This window comes from Camelus bactrianus, chromosome 3, assembly GCF_048773025.1.
Source record: "Camelus bactrianus isolate YW-2024 breed Bactrian camel chromosome 3, ASM4877302v1, whole genome shotgun sequence".
Taxonomy (NCBI): domain Eukaryota; kingdom Metazoa; phylum Chordata; class Mammalia; order Artiodactyla; family Camelidae; genus Camelus; species Camelus bactrianus.
Window position 1 is genome coordinate 85,869,061 of NC_133541.1, and position 23,917 is coordinate 85,892,977.

Below are 23,917 nucleotides of genomic sequence, written 5' to 3' on the forward strand. Positions count from 1 at the left end.
TTGGCAGCTGTATAGACAGAAACAAGGAGATTCAGGAGAGAGATGAAAGAAGGAAAATCTAAGTAACTTTATTATCGACTGTTTAGGTGAGGGTGAAGATTGAATGCAGGAAGAAGTCAAGGATGATGGTGTGAATGATGATGTCCTTCACTGGAATCAGGAGTCCTTGTTTGTTTGCTTTTTTAACATTACTGCATGAATGGTAGATAATGAATTTAGTCTGAGACAAATCAATTTTAAGTACCTCTCGGGGATTAGTATATCAGTGGCAAAACCTACTATACATCCAGCACAAATCATTCCTAATACTACTGTCCTCTAAACAAAAAAGTTATTTTCACAAAAAGTTGTTCTAAAAAGAAACAACAAATAATGGCCAGGAGAGAAAGCACACAGTGAAGTTATTTTTTACTGAAATTTTGTATATAAAAATCACGCAGGAAAAAAATTAAAAACTGAAAAAAATTAATTAAATGTTAGAATATAAAAGAATGTTCTTCACTCTATGTGAAGGAATATATTAATATCCTTTCCCACATTTTCTGTATGCCTCTCTTCAAGAAATGATTTTAAAGCTTGGTATTGACTGTACTGTGCTCATGAATAATTCTATCCGTTTGCATTTTTTTTTTGGTCTGATTAACCTCATATAAAACCTCACACTAGAAAAAGAAAGATAACTATAAAAATTACACATAGCTATGATTGTTTGTTTTGAATCACTGTTAAATGCAGCAATTTGTTCTATCACAGAGATTGTCAATGAACTGTGTCAAAAAGTGATCTCAGTTGATTCCAAGCAATTACAAACTTACTGCTGAACAGGTGTTGCTGAGTCCACTTGAGTCAGGGGCCTACTGCATAGCTGAGAGTCCCCCAAACTGACTTTCATGTGGAATACAATGCTTATTAAAGTTAATAAAACTTGGCTAATTTTGAAGCTTACATTTACAGTTTTAAAACTTAACAGTAAAGCTGATCTAGTTATTTACATTTCAACTGATAAAATATTTGTTCAGGAAGGAGAATTTTTATCACTGACTTTTCTTTAGAATTTCTAATGCATGATGATAATAAAACCAGAGTGACTTTTAGTCAGGATTATAAGTGACTTAAAATCCTATACAGACACATCCCAGCCCCCTCCCTCATTTCTAATATCCGGACCTGACCTCTCCACAGCCTGGCCCTTGGTACTGCACTGTGCTATAAAGTGGGTGCTTACAGACATGAACATAGATTAGCAGCTCTCAACCTCAGCACTAGTGACATTTGGGCTGGATAATTCTTTGTTAAATCAATAGTGCCCATGTGGCTAGTGTCAGGCATAAAAAGTCCGGTATGAAGGGCCACTACATACAGTAAATCCATCTGGCAAGGCTTCTAGTGCAGACAGTGATACATGTGGGGAGACAAAAGAGGAAAGGAGTCACTGGCTCAGCCAACACGTTCAGGTGAGTCAAACTGGCAAAGGAAAGGGGTGATGATACCTTGTATCTAGAGCACCCTAAGGTGTAGTTAAGTACCCAGTAGTTCAAAGTACCCAGGACTTTGACAAGCAGAGGTTCAGTGGAGTTTTAGCAGGGGATTCCAAAATTTTGGAACAGCTAAAAAGTGAAGCAGAGATACATACCACTTTCCAGAACCTGGACTATGAGTTGGGGAAAATAACAGAGCTTTTTTCTCTAATTTTAATCCTTACCAGAGAAAAGGCACTGAATTCCTTCAAGGAGAGACTAAATGAACTGCTAAATTTAACTCCCCAAGCTGTATATTTTATCTCTCTTATTCTTGATAGACATGTGACCCAAAGACCTGCTACAAATTCCTTGCTTCTTGATGTTATTTTCAAATTAAAAATGTTTTCTCTGAACAGGCTTCTATACCATTCACTTCATTCTATCTTGAATTTCTATCTTTATGTTTAAACATAACTGCAGCAAAATTGCCTTTAAATATTACTCATTTACAAATCCATAAATTCCCAAGTATTTTAAAACCCACTTCTCCCAGTCTATTATGATTCATGAAGTTTGGTTTTTGCTTCAAAAGATTTTGCTTCACTTAAAAAATTTCCGGGGGCAAGGGGTGGGAAGGGACAGAATGGGATTTCACAATTTGTAGATACTGACAGGCATATGTAGAACAGATAAACAAGATTATATTGTATAGCACAGGGAAATATATACAAGATCTTGTGGTAGCTCACAGCGAAAAAAAAAGTGACAATGAATATATGTATGTTCATGTATAACTGAAAAAATGTGCTCTACACTGGAATTTGACACAACATTGTAAAATGACTATAACTCAATAAAAAAAAGTTTAAAAAAATTTCAATAACTTAAGAGAGCTATATTTTTAAGAGGTATGTGTGGGGAAAATATATTTAAGAAATTTTAAAGTTGTTAATTTCTATACCTGCCTAACAACATTTTGGGAAACTTGAAGAGTATGTGAAAAATCTTTTAGATGCTTTACTCTATTTATGAAATAGAGTGTCTTTTATTACCTTGCTTTTATTTACCTCTGCTGGGAATTTTATCCCTATTCCATAGCTGCCTAATGAAGTGGCAGCCCTCTTTCAAAATAGAAAAAAAAAGTGCCTTATTAATTACTGAACAATCAATAAATAATTAGGTAAATGGGAAAGAATGATGGTCATAAATTATTAATGTAATTTATACATCCATATCACAGAGTTGTTGTAAAACTGCCACCAGTGATTTTATGTCAAGACACTTACTTGAATTACCCTTTATTACCCCTATGACCTAAGGATTTTTGTTATTCGTAAGACATGAATCCTTCATATGTATCGTGCCTATCTCACCAAGTTACTGTCAAGATCAAATGAGGTAATGGAAAATAATAACAGCTTAAATTATTGAGAGGTAAATATTCAAGAACTCTACCGTGTTTTCATTGAACCATCACAACAATTCTGAGAGGTTCATTTTCATTCCCATTTTTATAAATAAAGGAATCTTGTCACAGAGAGCTAATATAATTTGCCCAAGGGCATAAAGCTATTAAGAGAGAGAGTTAAAATTTGATATCGGTCTGATTCCAGAGCCAAAGCTCTTAGACAAAATGCTGAATTGCTAAGTGTCAGCTCCATCCCTTTAGATTTTGTAAAACTTGACTATGTAATAGTAACTAGCTATTTCAAATTTTTAAGATCTAAAATTCCTTGAAGAGAAACTTTCCTTCAGATTTCCTAGACATACAAAGTAACAAATCTAATCAAAACACTCCATAAACAGTGACATGAAATTAAGGCAAAAAGTAATGTTAGAGGATTGATTTAGTAAACATATTGCCTAGTGATTTACCAACTACCTGTTTCCTATACAGTAACTAGTTACACTTTGCAGTATGTTATATATATAAAACATTGAATCTTAAATAAATCCATTAGTGGTTCAATTAGAGGGTTTATTATTGTTTAATAATTCATTTCAAGCCAAAAACTGAAATCTGAGGGGTTAATCTTAGGCATTAAAAAATTCAAAATCTGATAGATCCATCTCTTTTCCTTCTAATTCAAAAATGCTATCATAAGCCATTCATTTAGATTGCTTTCTTTAAGATGCCAAGTTCTAATTGTAATGTGAAATTTGGGGAACAACACTGCCATCCAGGGGACAGAGGATTGAAAGTACAGAGCCAGAATAACTGAGAAACTTAATGCAGTGGTTCTTAGCTGGGATTGAAGCACTCAGGTGTGTTGCAATCTGTTCTGAAGTGAATTACTAATAATAGTTCAAGTACTAAAAGTTATAAATGACATGCTTAAAAAAATGACAAGTTTGCCAATAGAAAGTTCTCTTTATCCACTTACTCAAGTAAATAAGAGAAAGGAGTGGCATTTCTCTTTTTTAAAACCCCATAGCTTTCTTTTTTTTAAGCCACTTTAACGAGGTATAATTGACATACAAAAAGCTGTAAATAATTAATATATACAACTTGATGACTTTGGAGATAAGTATACACCACGAAACCATCACCACAATCTATGCATTAGTATATCCATCACCTCCAAAAGTTTTCTCCTGCCCCCTTCATTTTTTTTTAATTAAAGTATGTAGTCGGTTTACAATGTTGTGTTAACTTCTGGTGTACAGCAGTTATACATATATATATATTTATTAAAATATTTAATATTTAATTTAATATTTAATGGAGATCTTGGGTGGACCGACTGGCAGGGTCCACAGGCAGGATGGCTAGTCAGATTTGTGGGTGGGTCAGCTGGCAGGGTCCACAGATGAACAGGCCCACTGCTGGGGTCTGCCAGTACTTAGCCCTGATGCTAAGGTCCACACCCATATCTTTCTAACATCCAAAATAAAATTAGAACATGTGGGGGAAATGCTTTAAAGGAAAAAAACAATATGATTAAAGCAACAGAAATTGAAAAGTCAAATGATAAACTTCATCAACCATTTCTACTTATTAAAAAAGAAAAGCTAGAGAAAATACCAGAAAACTACCTGAATTTTATTAAACTATTCACCATAATAAACACCAAATGTAATTTCAAATGGTAAAACATTAAAGCCATCCCCATTAAAATCAGGAACAAGCCAGGGATATTCTCCAGAAGTTCTAGCAAATGTAATAATACAACAAAATAAAATAACTGGTCTGAATACTGAAAATAGATGTAATTTTCTTTTTGATCATGTGATTGCATACCTAGACAATTCTCCTCCCTCAAAAAAACCAACCAACCAACCCTTGGATAAGTGATTGCATGACAAATACACCAAAAACAAATTTATAGCTTGTATCAATACCACCACTACCAGCTAATATAGGCAGTAATGAGAGACTATATACCATTCACAATTGCAACAAAAACCATGAGAATGTATTTTAAATTGTATTTGTTTTAAAAATTTATACTAGCACATGGTACAAAACTTAAAAGATACCAAAGGGTACATGGTAGAAAAACTCTACCTCTGCTCCCCAGGCCAGGAAACAAGGATGTTATACAATCAAGTAAATATGACGTGTATACGTACGTACCCTTCCTGCAAACATACACAGTGGCACATTATAATGTAATGCCACTTGATTTATTCATTAATAATATATTATGAAGAGCCTTCCTCCAGCAAATAAAGAGATGATTATTCTTCTTAATGGATCCATTAAACAATTATGTGCTGGTGAACAGGTTGTCTCAAATCTTTTGTTATTACAAACACTTGTGTAATGAATATCCTTGTACATGCATCATTAATTTGTACCAATATAACTATAGAGTATTTTTCTAGAGGTTTAATTGCTAGTTCTATGGTAAGTGTATTTAAGTTTTACTGAGGTGTAATTGACACATATTAAACTGCAATAATTAAAGTATACAGTTTGATATGTTTTGACTTATGTATAATTGATACCATGACCAAAATCATGACAATGAATATATATCAATCATCTCCAAAAGTTTCCTCATGACCTTTTCTAATTTCTCCCCTCCATCATTCCATCCTTCCACCCTGAAGTCCCTAGAAACACTGATCTACTTTTTGTCACTATACATGAGATTGTTTTTCACACATCACATTTACTTGATTGTGTAACACCTTTGTTCCCTGGATTGGGGAATATAGATATGATTTTACATAAATGGAATAATACACTATGTAGTCCTTTTGTTTGGATTCTCTCAGCATAATTATTTCAAAATTCATCCATATTGTAGTGTGTATCATTTAAAAAAATTTCTGAGTGATGGTCCATTGTGTGTGTGTGTTTGTGTGTTTCTATGTGTAAGTACACCATAATTTATTCCTTTGTCTGTTAAATGGAAATCTGAGTTATTTCTGTATTTTGGCTACTACAAATAAAGCTTATCTGAACATTTATGTACAAGTCTTTATATAAAGGCCATGTGCTTTAATGTCGTTACTGATCCAAGAGAGGAAATCCTAGATCATACGGCTAGTGGATGTATAATTTAAGAAATTACGAAATCCTTTTTAAAGTGATCGTCCCATTTGACATTTCCACAAATGATACTTAGGAGTTCAAGTTGTTCCACATCCTCACTGGTACTTGGTATGATCACTTTTTAACTATTCTAATAAGTGGTTTTAATCATATTGTGGTTTTAATTTGCATTTCCCTGATGATGTTGAACATTATTTTCATATGTTTATTTGCTATCCACATATCTTTGTAGGTGAAGTATCTGTTCAGATCTTTTGCCAACTTTTTTTTATTGGGTTCTCTGTGTATTTGTTGAGTCTGGAGAGTTCTTTATATATTCTAGATATAAAACCTTTGTAAATTATTTTAGTTGCAAAATTTTCTTCTCCACATATAGCTTACCTTTTTATTCTCTTAACTGTATTTTGAAGAGAAGTTTTTATGTCGATTCAGTCCAGTTTATCAATGCATTTTTATATGGATTCTGCATTTGTTTTGATATCCAAGAAATCTTTGCCTAACTCTAGGTCACAAGGTCTTTGTCCTATCTTTTATTTCAGGAGTTTCATAGTTTTATGCTTTACATTTAGGACTATAAATCATTTTAAGTTGTTTTTGTATTTGGTGTGAAATGTGGGTCAAAGTTAATTTTTTTATATGAATATCCAATTGTTCTGGCACAATTTTTGAAAAGGCTACCTTCCCTCCACTGAATTATCTTTGCAACTTTGTTGAAAATCAGTTGTCCATATACGCACAGGTCTATTTCTCAATTCTGTTCTGACTGCTAAACATCCATGAGCTTAGCTGTCATCTAGAAATGTATGACTACAATTTTTAAAAGTACAAAATGATTGAAATAGCAGTCATCAAGCAAGTTTGATAAGATTACTTTAAAGGTAATTTTCTTTTCTCAAAGAAAGAGGGTGTTGGAGACTGAATTGTGTCCCCCTGAAATCCATATATTGAAGCTCTAATCCCCAATGTAACAGTGTTTGGAGACAGAGCTCTTAGGGAGGCAATTAGGTGAAATGAGGTCATAAGGGTGGAGCCCTAATACCATAGGATTGGCATCCTTATAAGAAGAGAAAGAAACATCAGAGAAGTCTCTCTCCAGGTGTGCACACTGCAAAGGCCATGTGAGGACACAGCAAAAAGATTGCCTCTGCAAGCCAGGAAAAAAACTCTCAGGAGAAACAAGCATGATAGCACCTTGATCTTGGACTTCTAGCCTCCAGAACTGCAAGAAAATAAATTATTTTGTTTAAGCCACTCAGTCTGTGGTATTTTGTTGTAGCATGAGTAGACAAATACAGTGGGATTTGAGAAATTCTTAAGAAACCTGAATTTGGAAAACCTGGGTCACCATTGTACATGCTTGTGAATCCTTACTTCCAATAATTGTAACAGTGTAATAAAGAGGGACAAGGTCTCACACCAGTTGCTCTTAATGATAATAGTTTTGTTGCTTCATATATCTGACAGCATTTAACCAACCCAGGTCAGCCCTTCAGGAATAAAAGAAGCAGGAGAAACTTACAGCTTGATTAATACAAATGCATTATTATTACTAGAGGAAATGTGTATAGTTTGATGAGAATAGGTTGGAGAGTAGAATCACCTCTGTAAAGAATCAAAACGATTTTTGAGATTGTGGAATCAAAAGACAAAGATGGATTGACATGGAAGTGATATGTCAGTGACAATGAAAAACTACTAGTCACTTTAAAAATGAACATAAGGTTGCTGAGAGGTTATAATGTAAAAGAATAGACAGTACACAAGAAATTTCAAATTAGAGCAAACTATTTTAAGTTATATAGGAATGAAATGCTGATGGAAAAAATTAACTTCTGTCGAAGGCTATGAAAATAATTCTTAAAAAGGATGGATAGAATGTGCACCAGTCTTGAAAAGTAGCACTTGAGAAAGCAGATGTGGCAGAGGGAATATCAAAAGCAAATGAGAGTGCTTGAGCTAAGAAAACATAAAAAAAAAATTCTGAGCCTGAAGAGACTGTGGTGGCCAGAGAAATAATGTTGGAGAACAAGAGTGGTCAAGGAAAAACACAGCAGGGCCTTTAAGAACTATAGACAAACTTCAGACTAAGAATCCATTTTTTGAAGCATTATGGAATCATACTTAAACCTTTCTCCCCAAATAGAAGAAACACTTTCCATCAAGCTCTACATTTATCTTTAAAACATTACTTCCTGTGTACTTACGTATGGAGCGCCCCAGCCTGGTTTAAAAGCCCCTACACTCCAGGAGGAGCAGTAGATGAGTAAGGAGACAATTACAATTCGGTATACAACTCATTAATGGCAAAAACTACCTTTATGCGACACTAGTCAAACAGGAAGTCAGGCATTAATTCACTTGTGCCCAAATCACACATTAAATTAAAAGAATACCAATCCAAACCCAAGTCTGAGTTACTGCTACTGAGTTACTGCAGAGTGAATTCAGAATCACAAGCTAAGGGCATAGGGTCGGCATAGGTCCGTCTTCTTGGAGAGAGGCTCATAAGTGGGCCTGGCTTAAATGTTTTTTCATCACAGACTCGAAATTCTTAATAAGCTTATCTGTGAAATTGAGTTTTGTAAGTGAAATCCAGTGGGATAATGGAAAATGTATCAAGGGCTTAGTCTCAGGTCAAGTGTGTACTTCCCTGCCACATAATCCCATTCGGGTTCTCTGGCTTCCTACTTCCCTGTCTCTGTCCAGCAACTGCTGTCACTTTGGTCCAGTACAGCCGCCCCTCCCTGAGTCCTGAAGCAGGGGCTCCAGGCACCTGTGAGTGCCACTCATGGCACCCCTGTGCTTGAGGGAGCACCACATTAAATACCAAATAAAAGGCGCATACAGGTCAAAAGACATCACGGAAGATAAAAAGAAAATTCCTACTTTTTGAATGGGGGGGTCCTGAATTTTCATTTTGCAGGGGACTCCACAATATATGCAACCAGCCCTGGAGTCCTGTAGCAGTGGTCGGCTCTAGCTGGGCAACTCTGGGCAAGACACATGGCTCCTCGAAAGTCAGTTTCCCCATCTGTAAAATAGAATAATATTTCCTATCTCACTGGATTTCTGTGACTTTTTTGGAGATAAATTCGTGCAAAGGGTTTGCCCCAGCACTTGACACATTTTAACGCTCAATACTACTAGGTGTTAACTATTAATGTATTATTTAATTCAGACTCACTCCCTCATGTCTCCTCTGCATGCAGGCTAATACTTCAAAACAGCCATTCTCACAGGCAGCAGCAAATGTGCAACCTAGTTTTGCTTTAAACGTTCATTATCTAAATTTAAACCTTCTTACAGTGTGCAGAAAAATATGCCCATCCCTGAGTAAGGAAGAACAAAGCTGAAGCTAAGAGGTGCGTTTGTTAGCAGCGCAGAAATCTTCAGAAACGCTAGAAAAAAAAATAGGAGTAAAATCTGTCGTTCAAGTGAGCCTTTCATAAAAGCTCTCACTCACTGGGACACAAAAATACAAGGTCCTTACAAAGCTAGACTCAGTCTACAATCGAATGCAATAAAATCAGCATCTTGAAAAACTTCTCAACAAGCCGACAGCTTCCGGAGCGCCTTCCGAAGCTCCAGCCCGAGCCTGCTTTCCACAGGAACGCTCAAATCTGGCGCGGAGCGCTTTGTGCCGGAAGTTGTTCTCTGTCACTTCCGTTCTCCCCTCCCCCGCCGAGGCCCTCTACCTTTTACCCATGCACCGGCGCGATCGGACGGCGGATGAATTTTGGGCCAGCGAGGCCACCATTGAGAGGCGTAGCGACGCAGCCGTGTTCGAGTAGCTACCGTTCACGTGCCGGCAGTCCCGGATCCTCTTTCTATAGCTACCATGGCGGAGCCGGGAACTCTGAACCTCAATAACGAGGTGAGCACCGAGGTCTGGGAACCTGTGGGGTCGACTTTTAGGGCTCTCGGAATGGCTCTTCTACGTCATTCTGAAGGGCCTGTGGCGAGTCAGGGAGTGCGCCTAAACGCCCAGGCGAGTTTTCCAGAAGTCAGAGCTGTACGACTGTAAGTCCCCTTAACGGTTTCTAGGCGACTGAAGCGTCTCTGGCTCTCAGTCCTTATGAATTTTTATCTGTGATGCTTTGGAAAGAGCGTTTAATCTCTATAGTCAGTGTCTGCCAGTAAAACGAATTTTACGATAGTACCTTTTTCGCAAGGCTCTGGTGAAAAATTAACTGGAATATGTAAAGTGTTTGTACAGTGCCTGACAATATAAACTCTCAGTACATATTGTTTGCCTTTTGTTGACTGCAGAAATTACAAAGGAGAGATTGAGACCTGTAGCTTTTCCTAAGAATTGCTGATCTTGAATGAGACCGTATCGTTTGTAACGATGTACACTCGCCCAGTATCTCATTTCTTCCAGCTACTGCCCCATTTCTCTGCTTCCATTTACAGCATAATTTTAATACTTGCTGTGCCCAAATTGTTCTTTCCTTCTCTCTTAAATCCAGTCTTATCAGACATTTGCTAGCGTCACCTCCACCATAATATGTTAAATGTCACCATATTACCATTTATGTCGTTATCCACTTTCCAGTTTCTGCTTCTATTCAAGGAAGTCGTAAGACATCGAAGACTTAAAGTCGCCTGGAAAAGCAAGGGTCAGCTACAGCAAGGGAAATTCTTCGTCCTTTTATTCAGTGGATATACGTATCTGCTATGTGCAAGTCACTGTTCATATTGCAGTTGTGTAAGCCATACTTTCTGTTTTTAAGCAACCTATACTCAGGAAAGGATGAGCAACATCCACCAGTGATACAGAATAATGCCCCCCAAAAAAGTTACGTAGTGCAGAAAACTATCCAAAGAAGGCAAAATGAAGTGAGTGCTATTTGTTCTCGGTGTTTAAGAATCTTACACAGAGTTGCATTCAGTGATTCAATAAAGGGGAAAGAAGGCATTCTAGCCAGAGGGACCAGTATAAGTGGGGTAAGGATGGGAGTGGGAAATCCCCTGGGTGTCACAGGAGTATATAACTCCACTGATGAGAACTTGTGGGATGAAGTAGAAATAAAGCTAAAATATATTACTACCAGGTTAATAAGTCTGGATTTCACTTAGCATTGGAGAACAGGGTATATATTGAGAGGGAAATTCTGAAAGTGTTTAGTTTATATTGATAAAATTACCTTGAGCTCATGCTAGTTCCAGAAAACATTTGGTGGTCATTTTTCAGTTGGATTATCTATGAGGTATAAAAGATTTTAATCAGAGTGATGTCCTTGGAATTCACTGGATCTGCTATTGAGCTTCCTGTTCAATTCTGAAATTACTCTGAGAGGATTGGTGACAGTCATCTACCCACTCTTCATTTAAGGCTCTTTGTTTTTCCATTTAGCTAGTATGCAGACCTCTTCATAACAGTTAAAATTTGACCTTTAGAAAGTCTTCACTAATTCCCCTCAGGCTGGGCTAGGTGTCTGTTCTTTATGCAACCTGGGTCCTTTCTGCTCTGGAAAAACTTGTTTACCTGTTTCTCTCTTTTTGTGTGTATGTCTAACACCTGAAACATATGTGCTCAATAAATGTTTGCTGGATAATTGAATGAACTTACCAAATTTGAAAGTTTATACATCCCACATTGAAGTAAATCTTACATGTTCTACTGTGAAAGTAGGGAAAATAGGACAAAAAAAGTGGAGATGGTAGAAGAAAGGTGTTATAATTTAAAATTAACGGAAGAAACACTACAAAGGGAAAAAACATTTGTCTACATAAAAAGGGAAAAACAAAGGGACAACCAGTAAAAGAAATGAATTAACAGCTTCTTTAAAGAAGAAATACATCTGAAAAGGAGTTCAAATTCACTGTTATCTTTCATATCTTCCCATTACGTTTCCATCATCACCTCTGTCCTAGTCCAGTTTCTATCTGCCAGCAGAACTACCATCCTAGCCTCCCAACTACTTTGACTCTCTTCCTCTGATCTCATCTCCATAATACTGCTGGAATGCTCTCTTTAAAACAAATCTAATCATGTGATTCCCTTGCTTAGAACCTATTTGGTGACTTCTTGTTGCTTTTGGTAAAGACCAATCTAAGCAAGGCCAATCTCTCCATTTTCTATTTTACCACTCCCCACATCCCCTGCTCAGGCTCTGTACTTCAGCTGCATTTGCTTTCCTTCACTACCTTGCATAGCAGTCAACAGGTCTTTTCCATGTGCTGTTCCTTTTACCCACAGCTTCTTTTCCTCTCATTAGTTCATGTCATACTTCTACTTTGTCAGTTTTTCAGGGAAACTATTCTTAACTTTCATTTACTCCTTTTGTAAGCTCCTGTTGCACTAATTTACTAATACTTTTTAGCATTTGTAAGATTTGCTTAATGTATTTGCATGTGAATGTGAGAGGCCCTCAACCTGACTGTAAATTTTTGCTTACCATCATATACACAGTACTTACCTATTAAATAAGTAACTTGAGGCATCATTTTTATAATCCCTGATAACTTAAATTAGCTCTCCTTAACTGAGATTCAGTAATGTATTTAAGGGATCGTGTAAGTGCCTAAAATTATGTGTAATTTGTTGTATTTATGTCTGTCTCTGTGGAGAGGGGGAAAGATTCTGTAGGTTTTATCACATTTGCAAAAATTTGTAAATCTCTGATAATGTCTTTGGGATATTGATATTCATATCTGTGATCTATTTGAATGGACTTCTTTTTCTGTAGTTTTTAATTATAGCCTTTTCCTTTTAAAAGCTATGTGGCCACCTAATTTACAGTACATTTAATTTCCCAAAATGTCTTTTGTGAAAATAAAAGCTTTCCTGCAGACACAACTATTACATTTTGCTAACTTTCAGTCTTCAGCCCTAATTCAAATTTTTTTCAGTTATTTTCCAAGGATAAAGGCTGACATTTAGAACACTTCCAGAATCTTAAGTCCTTAAAATAAATGTACTCTTTTGAAAGTAATGTAAGTTTCTACCTTTACTATTTTTTTAATAAAGTATTCAATAATCCCTTACTGAAATAGTAAGTCAGAGTCCAGCCATAGGAAGAGAACCATTTTGTTTGGTTGTTAAACTATCCTGGGAAGTTTTGCTAGGTGGCAGCATATGCTCAATAAAGATTAAGTTGTAGATTATCACAAAGCACTCTAGCATTTTAAAATTGTTGCTCATCAGGAATAAAATATATAATTCAACTATAAGTTATCCAAAAGGCCAAATTAGAAGTCCTCTGAATAAAACCATAATTAATATTGTTAACTATAATAAATACTTCAAACATATGGAAAACGATACCACAAATGTCCTTATCATCTATTTGCTGTATTTAGCAAATGTCAGTATTTTGCATATCATAATCCTTAATTGCACCCACCTTCTTTTCCACCTCAGAAGTAATCATTACTCATTCAGGGTTTTCTCATAGGTATTTTTTTTGTAATTTTAGTAACATATATACCCATATTTGTACCCAGCGTATTGTGTTGTATATTTTTAAACTTTGCATGTGTGATGTCGTACTGTATAAATGTAGTATCACACTATACGTATCATTCTAAAAGTTACTTTTCTCACCAAACATTATTTTCAGGGTTTATCCATAATACATGCAGCTCTCCTGTATTGATTTAAAATATACATTGTTCATGGTTTATTTACATATGGCATTTTATCTCTTATGCACCATTTTATAAAAATGCCTCATTGAATAGTGGTGTGCATAGCCTTTTGCTATAGATGGAAGTATGTCTTCTGAACAGATTCCTAGAAGTAGGATTTTTGTTAGGTATTGCCAGAGTTTCCTCTAGAAGGAATATACCAGTTTGCATTCTTATCAGCACTGTATGAGAGTGCCAGTTTCCTCACCGCCTCACGAGCAGAATGTGTTGTCATATTTTTTTTATTTATCAACCTGATAGGTGGGTAATGAATAAGCAGAAACTTTAATGTATTCTAAGAAACAGAGATATATTCAGAAAACTCTTAGTACTGCGAGCTTCCCGATATCAACTAGCTCTTAGAATAATTGTTTTCTAATAACTATGAATTTTTGTTACAGGTTAATTCAAATGCATAGCAATGTTAGTACATTACCAAAAAAGATTGGCTGGTTGACTGGCTAGCAGATAGCCAACTACGACTTATTTCAAAGTAACATTTACTTTTGTCTCCGGACCAAAGTTTGCTCTTAGCTTTGTAGATCTGAAACTTGCTATCATTGTCACTCCAAAAATATTCTCAAAAAAAGTACTCTCTCAAAAGCAAAATCACATCAACCACAGACTTATAACAGACTATATAAATGAGAAAGCCAGTTTATTAAGGAATATATCTAATGTAGTTACTAATGCCCACGTTGTAAGACAAATTCTTTCCCTGTGGTCTCCGTCAGCTGCTTGAAATGTAGAACCACAGGAAGGGTTTTAGTTGCATGATTGAATGTTGTGCTATGATACATCCATCTCCATAATTGAGTTATTCTAGTACAAACTGAATTTCCCAAGTCTCTGAGCTGTGAAACCTTTCTTTCAAGAAGATTCTTAGAATCTTCTTGAGTTGGACATTGCCATCTTTTGCTTGTTGCAGTTCCCTTTCCTGTGTTTATGCTGACTCTTACCTGTATGCTCATGGTCTTTTCCCAAGCAGGTTTATTAGTTTTTCGCTTAATTTATTTATGACTGCATTTTTGTGCCATCTACCCAAGAGTTGAGCCTGGTTACATTATTGTGTTCAGTTTCAATCAGGTTATCTGAAGGCTTATCAGTGCCTAGGCTCTAGGTGACACCTCACTTTCAGTGCATGTATTGTGTGTGGATGTGGGTGTATATGTCTTAACTCTTTTTCTTGTGTTCTTATAGATTATTAAATGCATTCTTTTGCTGCTTGACTTACCAGTCTTGGTGATTAATGACCTACAGATTTTTGTCCTTCAATTTCTGACTTTAAATTCTTCCCTTTCACTTCTCTTTCATTTTGTTTCTTCTATGTCAGCACATTTCATTTTCATCATTATACCTGTTTCCTCCTTGCTCATTTTATTTCTCTTTCCTTCTTTTCCTCCCAAACAATATTACACCTTTTCACATTTCTAACAGTGACAGTTCTATTTGCTTGTGGTTGGAGAATTCACCAAGGCATATTGCCCTTAAGTAGTACCTTGGCCTTCTGACAGTATTGGGTATTTCAGGCCTGTTTGTTGATTTACAGGTTATCTGTGAACCAACTTCATAATACCTGGGTGACAAATGAATTGGCAGCCTTTTAAGTCCTAACTAAAAGGCTGTTGGTAGCTGTTCATCAGTTTTGCAAAAATAAATTTAAATCCTTGGAGTAAGCTAGGTGCTTGGAGTGGACAGTGTGAGAAAAATAAAAGAATAATTCCATTTTTACATAAATGAATATACTTTTTAAAAAATATACTAAACTTATCAAATACTGAGAGAGTTAATAAGCCAGAAAAGCATTTTTTGGCATTGGCATGAGACTAAGTACATGAAGCATTCTCTTTCCTTTTAGAATTCCCTTATGCAGTAATGACAAACATAGTACTTCTTAAATTGGAATTTTAAAATTGGAGTCTAGCTTTTCCATGATTGGAATGTAACTGAGGACCAACTCTGCCCACTGCAATTTATTAGTTAAGATTGGTTAACAGCGGTTAGCAAATGGTATATAATCATCTTGTGCACGTGCAGTGTATAGCAGTTAGAAACATATGCTAATATATTTAATGCATAATTTATCACTTGCTATTAATTTATTTTATGAAAGACTTAACTTTCAAAAAATGTATCATAACCCCTTTTTATGCTGCTTATGAAATGTAGCATTTCTTTTTTTCACCTAAACCTAGTCTGAGTGGCTTTTTGTTTATGTAAGTATGATTTTTTTCCTAAATAGGCCTAACTTTGAAACAAATTCCAAAGAGGTTAACATATCTAGTGGAAATCTGATTACTCTACATTCTGTTAATGTATTACTCTCTTGAAACAGTGAATGAACAAATGAGTATTATTATCTAACACTTACTGTATGCTATCTACTGTGTTAGGTGGTAAGATTCAGTGTTGAGTAAAACCAGATATTTGACCTTCATGGAATTTATAACCTACTCAGAGAAAGACGCATTAAGCATAGTCAGGTTAAAAGTAAAATATTAAACATAAAATAAGGGTCTAGAAGCTAATAAGTTCTAGAAGCACTTTTCGACCTTCTCATAGAGGCCAAAAGACACTTTACTGAGAAATGATATTTGATCCAAAATCAAAGATGAGATGTTAACAAGCTAACGAGGAGAAGGAGTACGCCTATCAGAAAACAGCAGACATGAAGATTTGGTGGTAGTTGTAAGCATGGTGAGGATGGCCTAAAAGATGGCCCATGAGGCCATCCTCAGAGCAGTTGGAAACCACTGAAGAGAGTTAAGTAATGGTGTTACATCAGATCTGAGTGTATTGACAGAGTTGTAAGATAACTGTTGGAGAGAGACAAGAATGGATGCTGAGAAACCAGTTACCAATAACTTAGCCAAGGGGGCTAGGAAGTCAAGATAGAAAAAAAGTAATACAATTTGAGTGATAATTAGGAGATAAAACTGTCAGGACTTGGTAATAGATTCATTGTGAGGGATTTAGAAAAGAGAGCTACCTATAATGAGCCACCTAAACAAAGATGACTCAAAAAATTTTACCTTCAGCTGAGATCTCTAGCTCCAAACCTAAATGTGTAACTACCTACTTGACATTTCAAATATGCCTAAAATCACCTCCAACTCACACTTGAACTCATGTTCTTCACTCTCAACTGGCTCTCTTTTTGGTGTTTCATATTTAAAGGAAGGGAACAGTCCTTTCAAGTATAAACCTAGGGCTCATTATAGGTAGCTCTCTTTTCTAAATCCCTCACAATGAATCTATTACCGAGTCCTGACAGTTTTATCTCCTAATTATCACTCAAATTGTATTACTTAGGGCTAAAAAGTATATCTTGAAAAGAAGAGCTGGCCTAGGACTGCCCCTTGAACTCTGAAAGTTCAAGACTATTAGAGGTGGATGAGCCTTCAAAGAAGAATAAGATAGATTGGCTAAAGAGGAAGGAGGAAAACCAAAGTAGTATTCTGTGATAGAAACGAAGGGAAAAGTATTTCAAGAAGGAGGAAGTGGTCAACAGTATGACATGCTGCTGAGATTTAAAGTAAAACGAAGCCTAAAAAATTCCTATTGGATTTAGGGACTTTTAGAAGTCATTGGTGTCCTTTGTGACAGCTTTTAGTGGACTGATGGGATCAGAAATTAAATGGAATTATGTGGCATGCAGAAATGGAGATAGTGAGTTTGAACATCTCTAAAAGCCTGGCTCTGAGGGAGATGAAGAGAGGGTTCTGGTGATCTTTGTAGTAAGGATGTTTTGTTTGTCTTGTCTGTAATGAAAATGACTTAAGCATGGTTAAAAGTCAATGGGAAACATCCGTTTAAGAGATTGACAATGCTGGGTAAAGGGATAGTCTATATAGTAATGGTTCTAGGAAGGCAGAAAAAGATGAGATCCAAAACACAGTTAAAAGATTAACCTCAGAAAAGTTTAGGGATATTTCTTAATTGTAACTTTATTAATAGAAGAGGATGGATGATGCAAGTAAATTTACTTTCACTTTTCTAAAATGATGGTTCCCATCTAATGTTTATTTTCTCCATGAAATTGAAAAAGAGAAAGAGAAAGGTTAGATGTTTTAGGAAAGCAGGCACAAATTTATAATAGTCATTGTAAAGTGAATTGACAAAAAAAAGCATACACACACGCACACTCACACACACGCACGATAGGATTGCTAGGAAGTGTAAGGGCCCATTTGAACATTTAGTAGATAGAATGTCTCAAGTATTTCCAGACTGTTGGGGTACTGTGATAACGAACTCAGAATGTTCTTTTTATCCAGGAGTAAATAGAAGGATTGCTAACCAGAGGGTAGGGGAGTTTAAGGTATTGACAAGTGTTGCTCAGGTACTTAAACTGGATAAAAGCAGGAAAATTAAAAAGAAAGGACAAATCATTTGAGAGAAAGTGTAGAGGTCAGTGAACTGGTAGTTCCAGTGAAGTCAAAGACAGTTGTGATGGGTGGAATTGAACAAGCAAACTGAAAGAAGCTGTGATCTCAGTGCGTAGTATTTGAATTGATGGTTTGAGCAATGACAAGGAATACAGTGTGACCATGGAAGTGGGTGGCTGTGATGGAATAGATTAGGTCATTAGAAAACCAGAAGTCAAGAACTGAGGATATAATATTGGGTGGATTATTCAAGTGGACATCTACATTTTCCAGAATGATGGCAAAACTTAGGGTGCAGAGAAATTGTAAGTTAGCTGCCTGTACCTTCAATGAATAAAGAGGGTGAATGATACTGATGAAGGGTGAAAAGTAACAGCTAACTGTAAGAGCCTTGGAAAAACAGAATGATGTTGACATTGTTATTTTGGCAGGAAGAATTTAAGAGTTGTGTGTGCCAGGCACTCTTGCAAGGCACAGAAAATGCTATGTAAATATTGTAAGGCCCCTGTCCTTCAGGAGCTCATAAACTATAGAAAAAGATAGCCGCAGGAGCAGTTAGTGACAGTACAGTGAGATGGGTGCTAACTGCAAATGTAGTGGGAACACCAAGGATAGCATTGTTATCTAACTGAAGAAGTCATTGAAGGTTTCACAGGAAAGATTATATCTGAACTGAATTTTATGTACCTCCTAAAGTGGAGAAAGGGATGAAGGACATTACAGAAGGAATTACGAGATGTACGATTCCTAACAATGATAGAAAAAACATAAACTCAGAATGATAGCATCCCATTGTACTAAGTACTATTGTAACATGTAGTTCTTTATTGTTAGAATATTTCCATCTCTTGGCCAATAATTCTTTTTTTTTTTTTTTTTGTCCTTAGAATTCAGCATAGTTCTCTAATGGGATGAATTAAAGTGTGTGTGTGTGTGTGTTTGTGTGTGTGTGTGTGCACGCACGTGGGCCCCCTTGTGTTTTCAAGTTATGGTTGGTTGAAATAATTTATTACTAAATATAAATGAAAAAGGTTTTCTATAAATAAGTAAAATATAATCACTTTTATACATTTTCTTTTGTTAATACCTCACTGAGTAAATTAAATTCCTGCCATTATGGGTGAAGCTTTGTTTTAAACCACAAAGATTCAAAGATGAATATGATGGTCTCTGTACTCAGTGAGTCCAGTTCATTAAGTTCCAAGCCCAATAAGGTATAAATGTAATTTAAAATACTAACCACTGGAAATGCTATGATTTTTTTTTTTAATCATAAGTTGTTTCTCATAAGTCTTCAGATATGTCTATAATATTGATTTATTCCTTATTCACTATTTATGAAAGAAGTTTAATTTTATCAAACTATGAATATAGTTAAACAAAACTTTGGTTAAAGTGATTGACTTATTCTATAATAATACTCAAAATAAGGTATGTTTCTTCTTGAATTAATAGTCTTTCTAATTTTGGCTTTATTCCTCGAAGGTTGTGAAGATGAGAAAAGAAGTGAAGAGAATCCGAGTTTTGGTTATCCGAAAACTTGTCAGGAGTGTTGACAGACTGAAGTCAAAAAAGTTAGTCATTTAAAATAATGGTCCTATGACTAATAAAATGTCAAAAGTTGTTTTTATTCAGTATTTACAAAATTGGAGACCTAGAGAAATAATTAAATATATTATTCATACAGCACTTTGTTTTATATGTGGACAGGATCTGAGTGACGTAAAGTGTGCTGTGTCAGCATGTCCTTGCATAGTTTGGCCTGTATTCACTTAAAATATATGATGAATTCTGCTTTTTTTCAAAACTCTCCTTTTGGCTTTTTCAAAATGAAAGTCCTTTGGGATTATTTACATGTTTTATGTTATTAGAAATTTTTTTTTTAAGATGTTGATGTAGTTTAACAAATCTAGTGATACCTTGAATCAGTTGTAAAGATTTTATATCATCTTATTCCTTGAATTGCTAATTAATTGGAAATCTTTAATACCTTATGGAAATGTTTGTCAGAATATTATGTTGCATTAATTTTTTGAAAAAATAATATTTTGTATTTTTGATGTCACTGGTATTAGAGAAAAAGTATGTTATAGTTCTTATGCTTCAAGCATGAATACTTAGTCTTGAAATTTATTTTGTTTCTGATTAATTTCTTGCTCTTTCTTTTGTAAATGTTTCAGAAGATAGCCCTCCTCTCTGATACAGTCATATGTTTAACATCTTTATGTATTCCTTTCATTCCAGAGGACAAATTTTTATTTAATAAAATTATATCCAGCCTTGTAGCTTATGAAACATAATTGTAGCTTATGAAACATAATTGTAGCTTATGAAACGTACATTATATGAAATACAATGTGCTATTTATCAGTTGATTGGAATGTATTATTTGACCTTCCCATTAAGGAATTAGAAGGCAAAGTGTCTATCAGTGATAATAGTCATTAATATAATGCCTGGACAGTGCTTATTATTACCAAAAACTTGGATTTGTTGATGGATTTGGGGTATGTGTTGGGTAGGGCAGGAGAAAGCAGTGTAGGATGACAGAGCAGCAGTGTTATTTAGAGCTTTATTCAGTTTTTCTAAAAGAAATAGAGAGATTTCATTATATGAATCTAAGATAAGTGCTTTTTCTGACTGCATATTGTAATGTGTATTTTGCAGGGGTACCGAAGATGCAGTATTAAAAAACCAAAGACGAGCACAACGACTGCTTGAAGAAATTCATGCCATGAAGGTAAGGACTTGTATGGACTGTATGTGTGTGTGTTCCATCTCTCATGTCAGCCTACCTTTTATACGTGTGTGGTGTTACGTATTTGAAAATTAGTGTGAATTGACTAAGGCTATTTGTGTAGGTCTGTTGGGTAAAGCATGTAGCGCATTTAGGAAGTTGTAATATGTTTAAGCTTGCATTTATCTATGTTTTTTACTGAATTTGTTAAAGTATTAGACTAATTTGAGTCAAAACTATGCTAAACTAAACTCATCTATGTTTAATAATACTTCATACCTAAGATTTTTATTTTTACTGTAACTTTAAATCTAAGTTAAGTTCATGCTCTTTGGTAATGTGGATGGTCATATTGGTGGCTGACATCATGCTTTGCCTATTGCCAACTCAATAAATTTTTGTGTGGTGGTGTCAGCATTTTATTCAGCTCTGTAGTAACTTGAAATAAAATTAGTATTGGACCAAAATGATCCGTATTTTTGTTTCTTTCAGCCAGACTCTTCACTAGCATAATTTTTAGGTCTTCTCACTGTTCTTACTTTGTGGAAACTTTCATTTACCAAATGACATACTATTAAATGTCTGGGAGACTGTTTTATTGCAGAACTTAAAAACAACATTTGGTACCAGCAATTACCTTAATTGCAGGGTCATTTTGCATGTATGTTTGACTATTACATTACGGTAGAACTTCTAAGTTTTGAGATAGATGAAAGAGCAAGAGAATCTCTAACAATATTTTAGTTGATTGAGATTATCAAAGCTTCTCACCACTTTTTCGTTTTGAGGGAATTATAAAATATCTTACAAGACAAAGTTTTCACAATTGATTTGAATAGAAACACACGTAGGGCATGATTCTTTGGTGTGAGACAGTTTTTTGGGGTGTTTTTACTTGTTTTATTTTCACGGGACAGCAAACTTCATGGAATCCATTTGACACATCAAAGTTTTAATCCCCTTATTGTCTAGTCTTTCACTCAAAATACTCTGACTCCGAATTATCATTTTTATCACTTTATCTTGCACATCCATTTAGACTTTTTCATATACCTTCTTTTTCCCATGAAATTCCTGTGAGAAATAAAATCTTTAGAGTTTTTTTTTTTTTTGGATAACACTAAGGTAGGAAGTTATGATTTATTCCTTTGTGTCTTTCACCTTCTTTTAACCAAGGTCCTTACCAAATTACATTCCTTACCTAAATTTTCCCTGTAATTTCTTCTGAATAGTCATTTTTGTAGTCCTAAATTATTCAGAGGCTTTGGGCTACTATATAATTGCTGATTTTACTTTACTGTGGAAAGGATGCATTATATATAATAAACCTATGTATAGTGTATCAAGAGTTTCAGAACAAAAGGTGTTACTCTTTAGACTACTTCCCTTCTCTGACTCTCAATAATGAATTTAATTTAGTTAATTAGTAAGAAAAGTTGTCCTATTTGATCTGTATGTGAAACGTGCTTTCTGTTATTCTTTAGAACTCATCAGCAATTGGAAATCAGACTCAGTGGTAATTAAAGTTCATTGGTTTACGAGATTGCTGTATCATAACCATAGTTTTAGTTTGTTGGTTTGGTTTGGTTTTTTTTTTTTTTTTTTTTTAATTTTTCCTTGTGTTTATATAAGACCACTATGGAATTGTTGCCTCACAGAAAGCTAAAATTTATAACCCGGATAGTCCTTGAATTCATAAAATTAATAGTATGTATATTCCTTGAATTCATGTCAGTGTTTAATTGGTTTAGATTGGATATTCTGCCTTCAACTCCTTTTGTAATGCTGTTGAGAAAGTGGATTAAATCTAAATATAAAAACCAGAAAAAAAAGGGGCAAATCTATATGTTTGCTTTTTTTATATATCAGATTTCATCATTCATGTTTCTTTTACAAAATTAGTATGCTTTTCTAAAAGAAGCAAATACCTAAAGCATTTTTTAAAATTGAAAGGTCATTTTTAATTTTGACTGTTTATCATGTTCATGGGAGTATCAAAGAAAAAAATCACAGAACAGAAAACTCACAGTCTTAATTAAATTCGGAGAAAAACCTCTTCTTACACTCATTTTTCCAGATGAATTTTTTTCTTGGTTCATATACCACTACATTTTTATAGTCTTGTTCATGACGTACTGTCCTATACTTGCTTTCTATGATAATAGGGTATTTTGTTGCAAGATGACTTTTTTAAGAAAAAAACTTGGGACATTTTTAGAAATGGGAGTTTGTTTTTTTTCCTGGCCAAGGAAAAAAAAAATGGCCTGATCTTTATGACACTATAAAATGAGAGGTTCCTGTTTTATAGACTGAGATGTATAAATATGAAATCTTTGCTGCCTTTTCTAATAAAATTCGTACTTTTAATTTTGATACTAGTATATACACTGGTTTCTGAAACAGTTCCTTTTTTCTTTGGAAATTAAAGTAGCTTATTGACTTTTACAGATCTCTAGATTATTTAGAGAAGGAGATAGTAAAATTAAGGCATACAGTGAAATTAATCAAAATGTACAAGAAATCTTTTTCTTAACAGTAAAGGAAATATAACTAGCTTTTACTGGATATTTACTATGCACCAGGCACTATGTTTTGTGTTTTATATTCACTATCTCGTGAGGTAGATATCATTATTATCCCTATCTTAAAGAATAGGAAACTGAGGCTTAGAGAAGTTCATTCAGCAGCTTGTTCAAAGTCAGATAGTTGTTAGGCGTTAACTCATATATTAAGTTAGAGCTTAATAACTAATTGTAAAGCTGATGATGTTAGCCATGTCACTGTACTACTTCATTAAGATGAAACTTTAACTTCTCAAATATATCTAGACTCTTACTCTCCTAGAGATTGAATTAGATAATTTAATAAACCTGATACTTGCCCTCTAGGAAAGAAGGGCCCAGAGATATGTAACAAGTTTTCAGATTCTTTAATTCCTCATAGCTAAATATACCAGTACCTCTTTTTTTTCCTTTCTCCTCTGAGTCCATTACTTTTCCTTATGCTGAATATTCCCATGCAGTGAGAATTTATATATCTTCTGTGAGATCTTGCTCTGCCTGCTGCCTTTACTTCTCTCTTTTAAAACTCTTTCACTTTTTGTTTCATTCTTCTATTTTTACATGTTCAGCTCTTATTAAGAGCTTCCTTTGAGCTTTATCATCTGTTAGGATTGCCTTGTCTCATCCTCCATCAT

General features: G+C 34.9%; 1 protein-coding gene across 1 annotated transcript in view; it reads left to right on the forward strand.

Annotated features, from left to right (window-relative positions):
* The first annotated feature begins 9,662 nt into the window (after positions 1 to 9,662).
* Positions 9,663 to 23,917, forward strand: part of SRFBP1 (serum response factor binding protein 1) — a 56,106-nt gene continuing 41,851 nt past the window's right edge. The window contains exons 1-3 of the mRNA XM_010971529.3: positions 9,663 to 9,838; positions 19,470 to 19,558; positions 20,652 to 20,724. Of these exons, the coding sequence (XP_010969831.1) occupies positions 9,803 to 9,838; positions 19,470 to 19,558; positions 20,652 to 20,724 (198 nt within the window). The 5' untranslated portion in view covers positions 9,663 to 9,802. The remainder of the gene's footprint in view (positions 9,839 to 19,469; positions 19,559 to 20,651; positions 20,725 to 23,917) is intronic.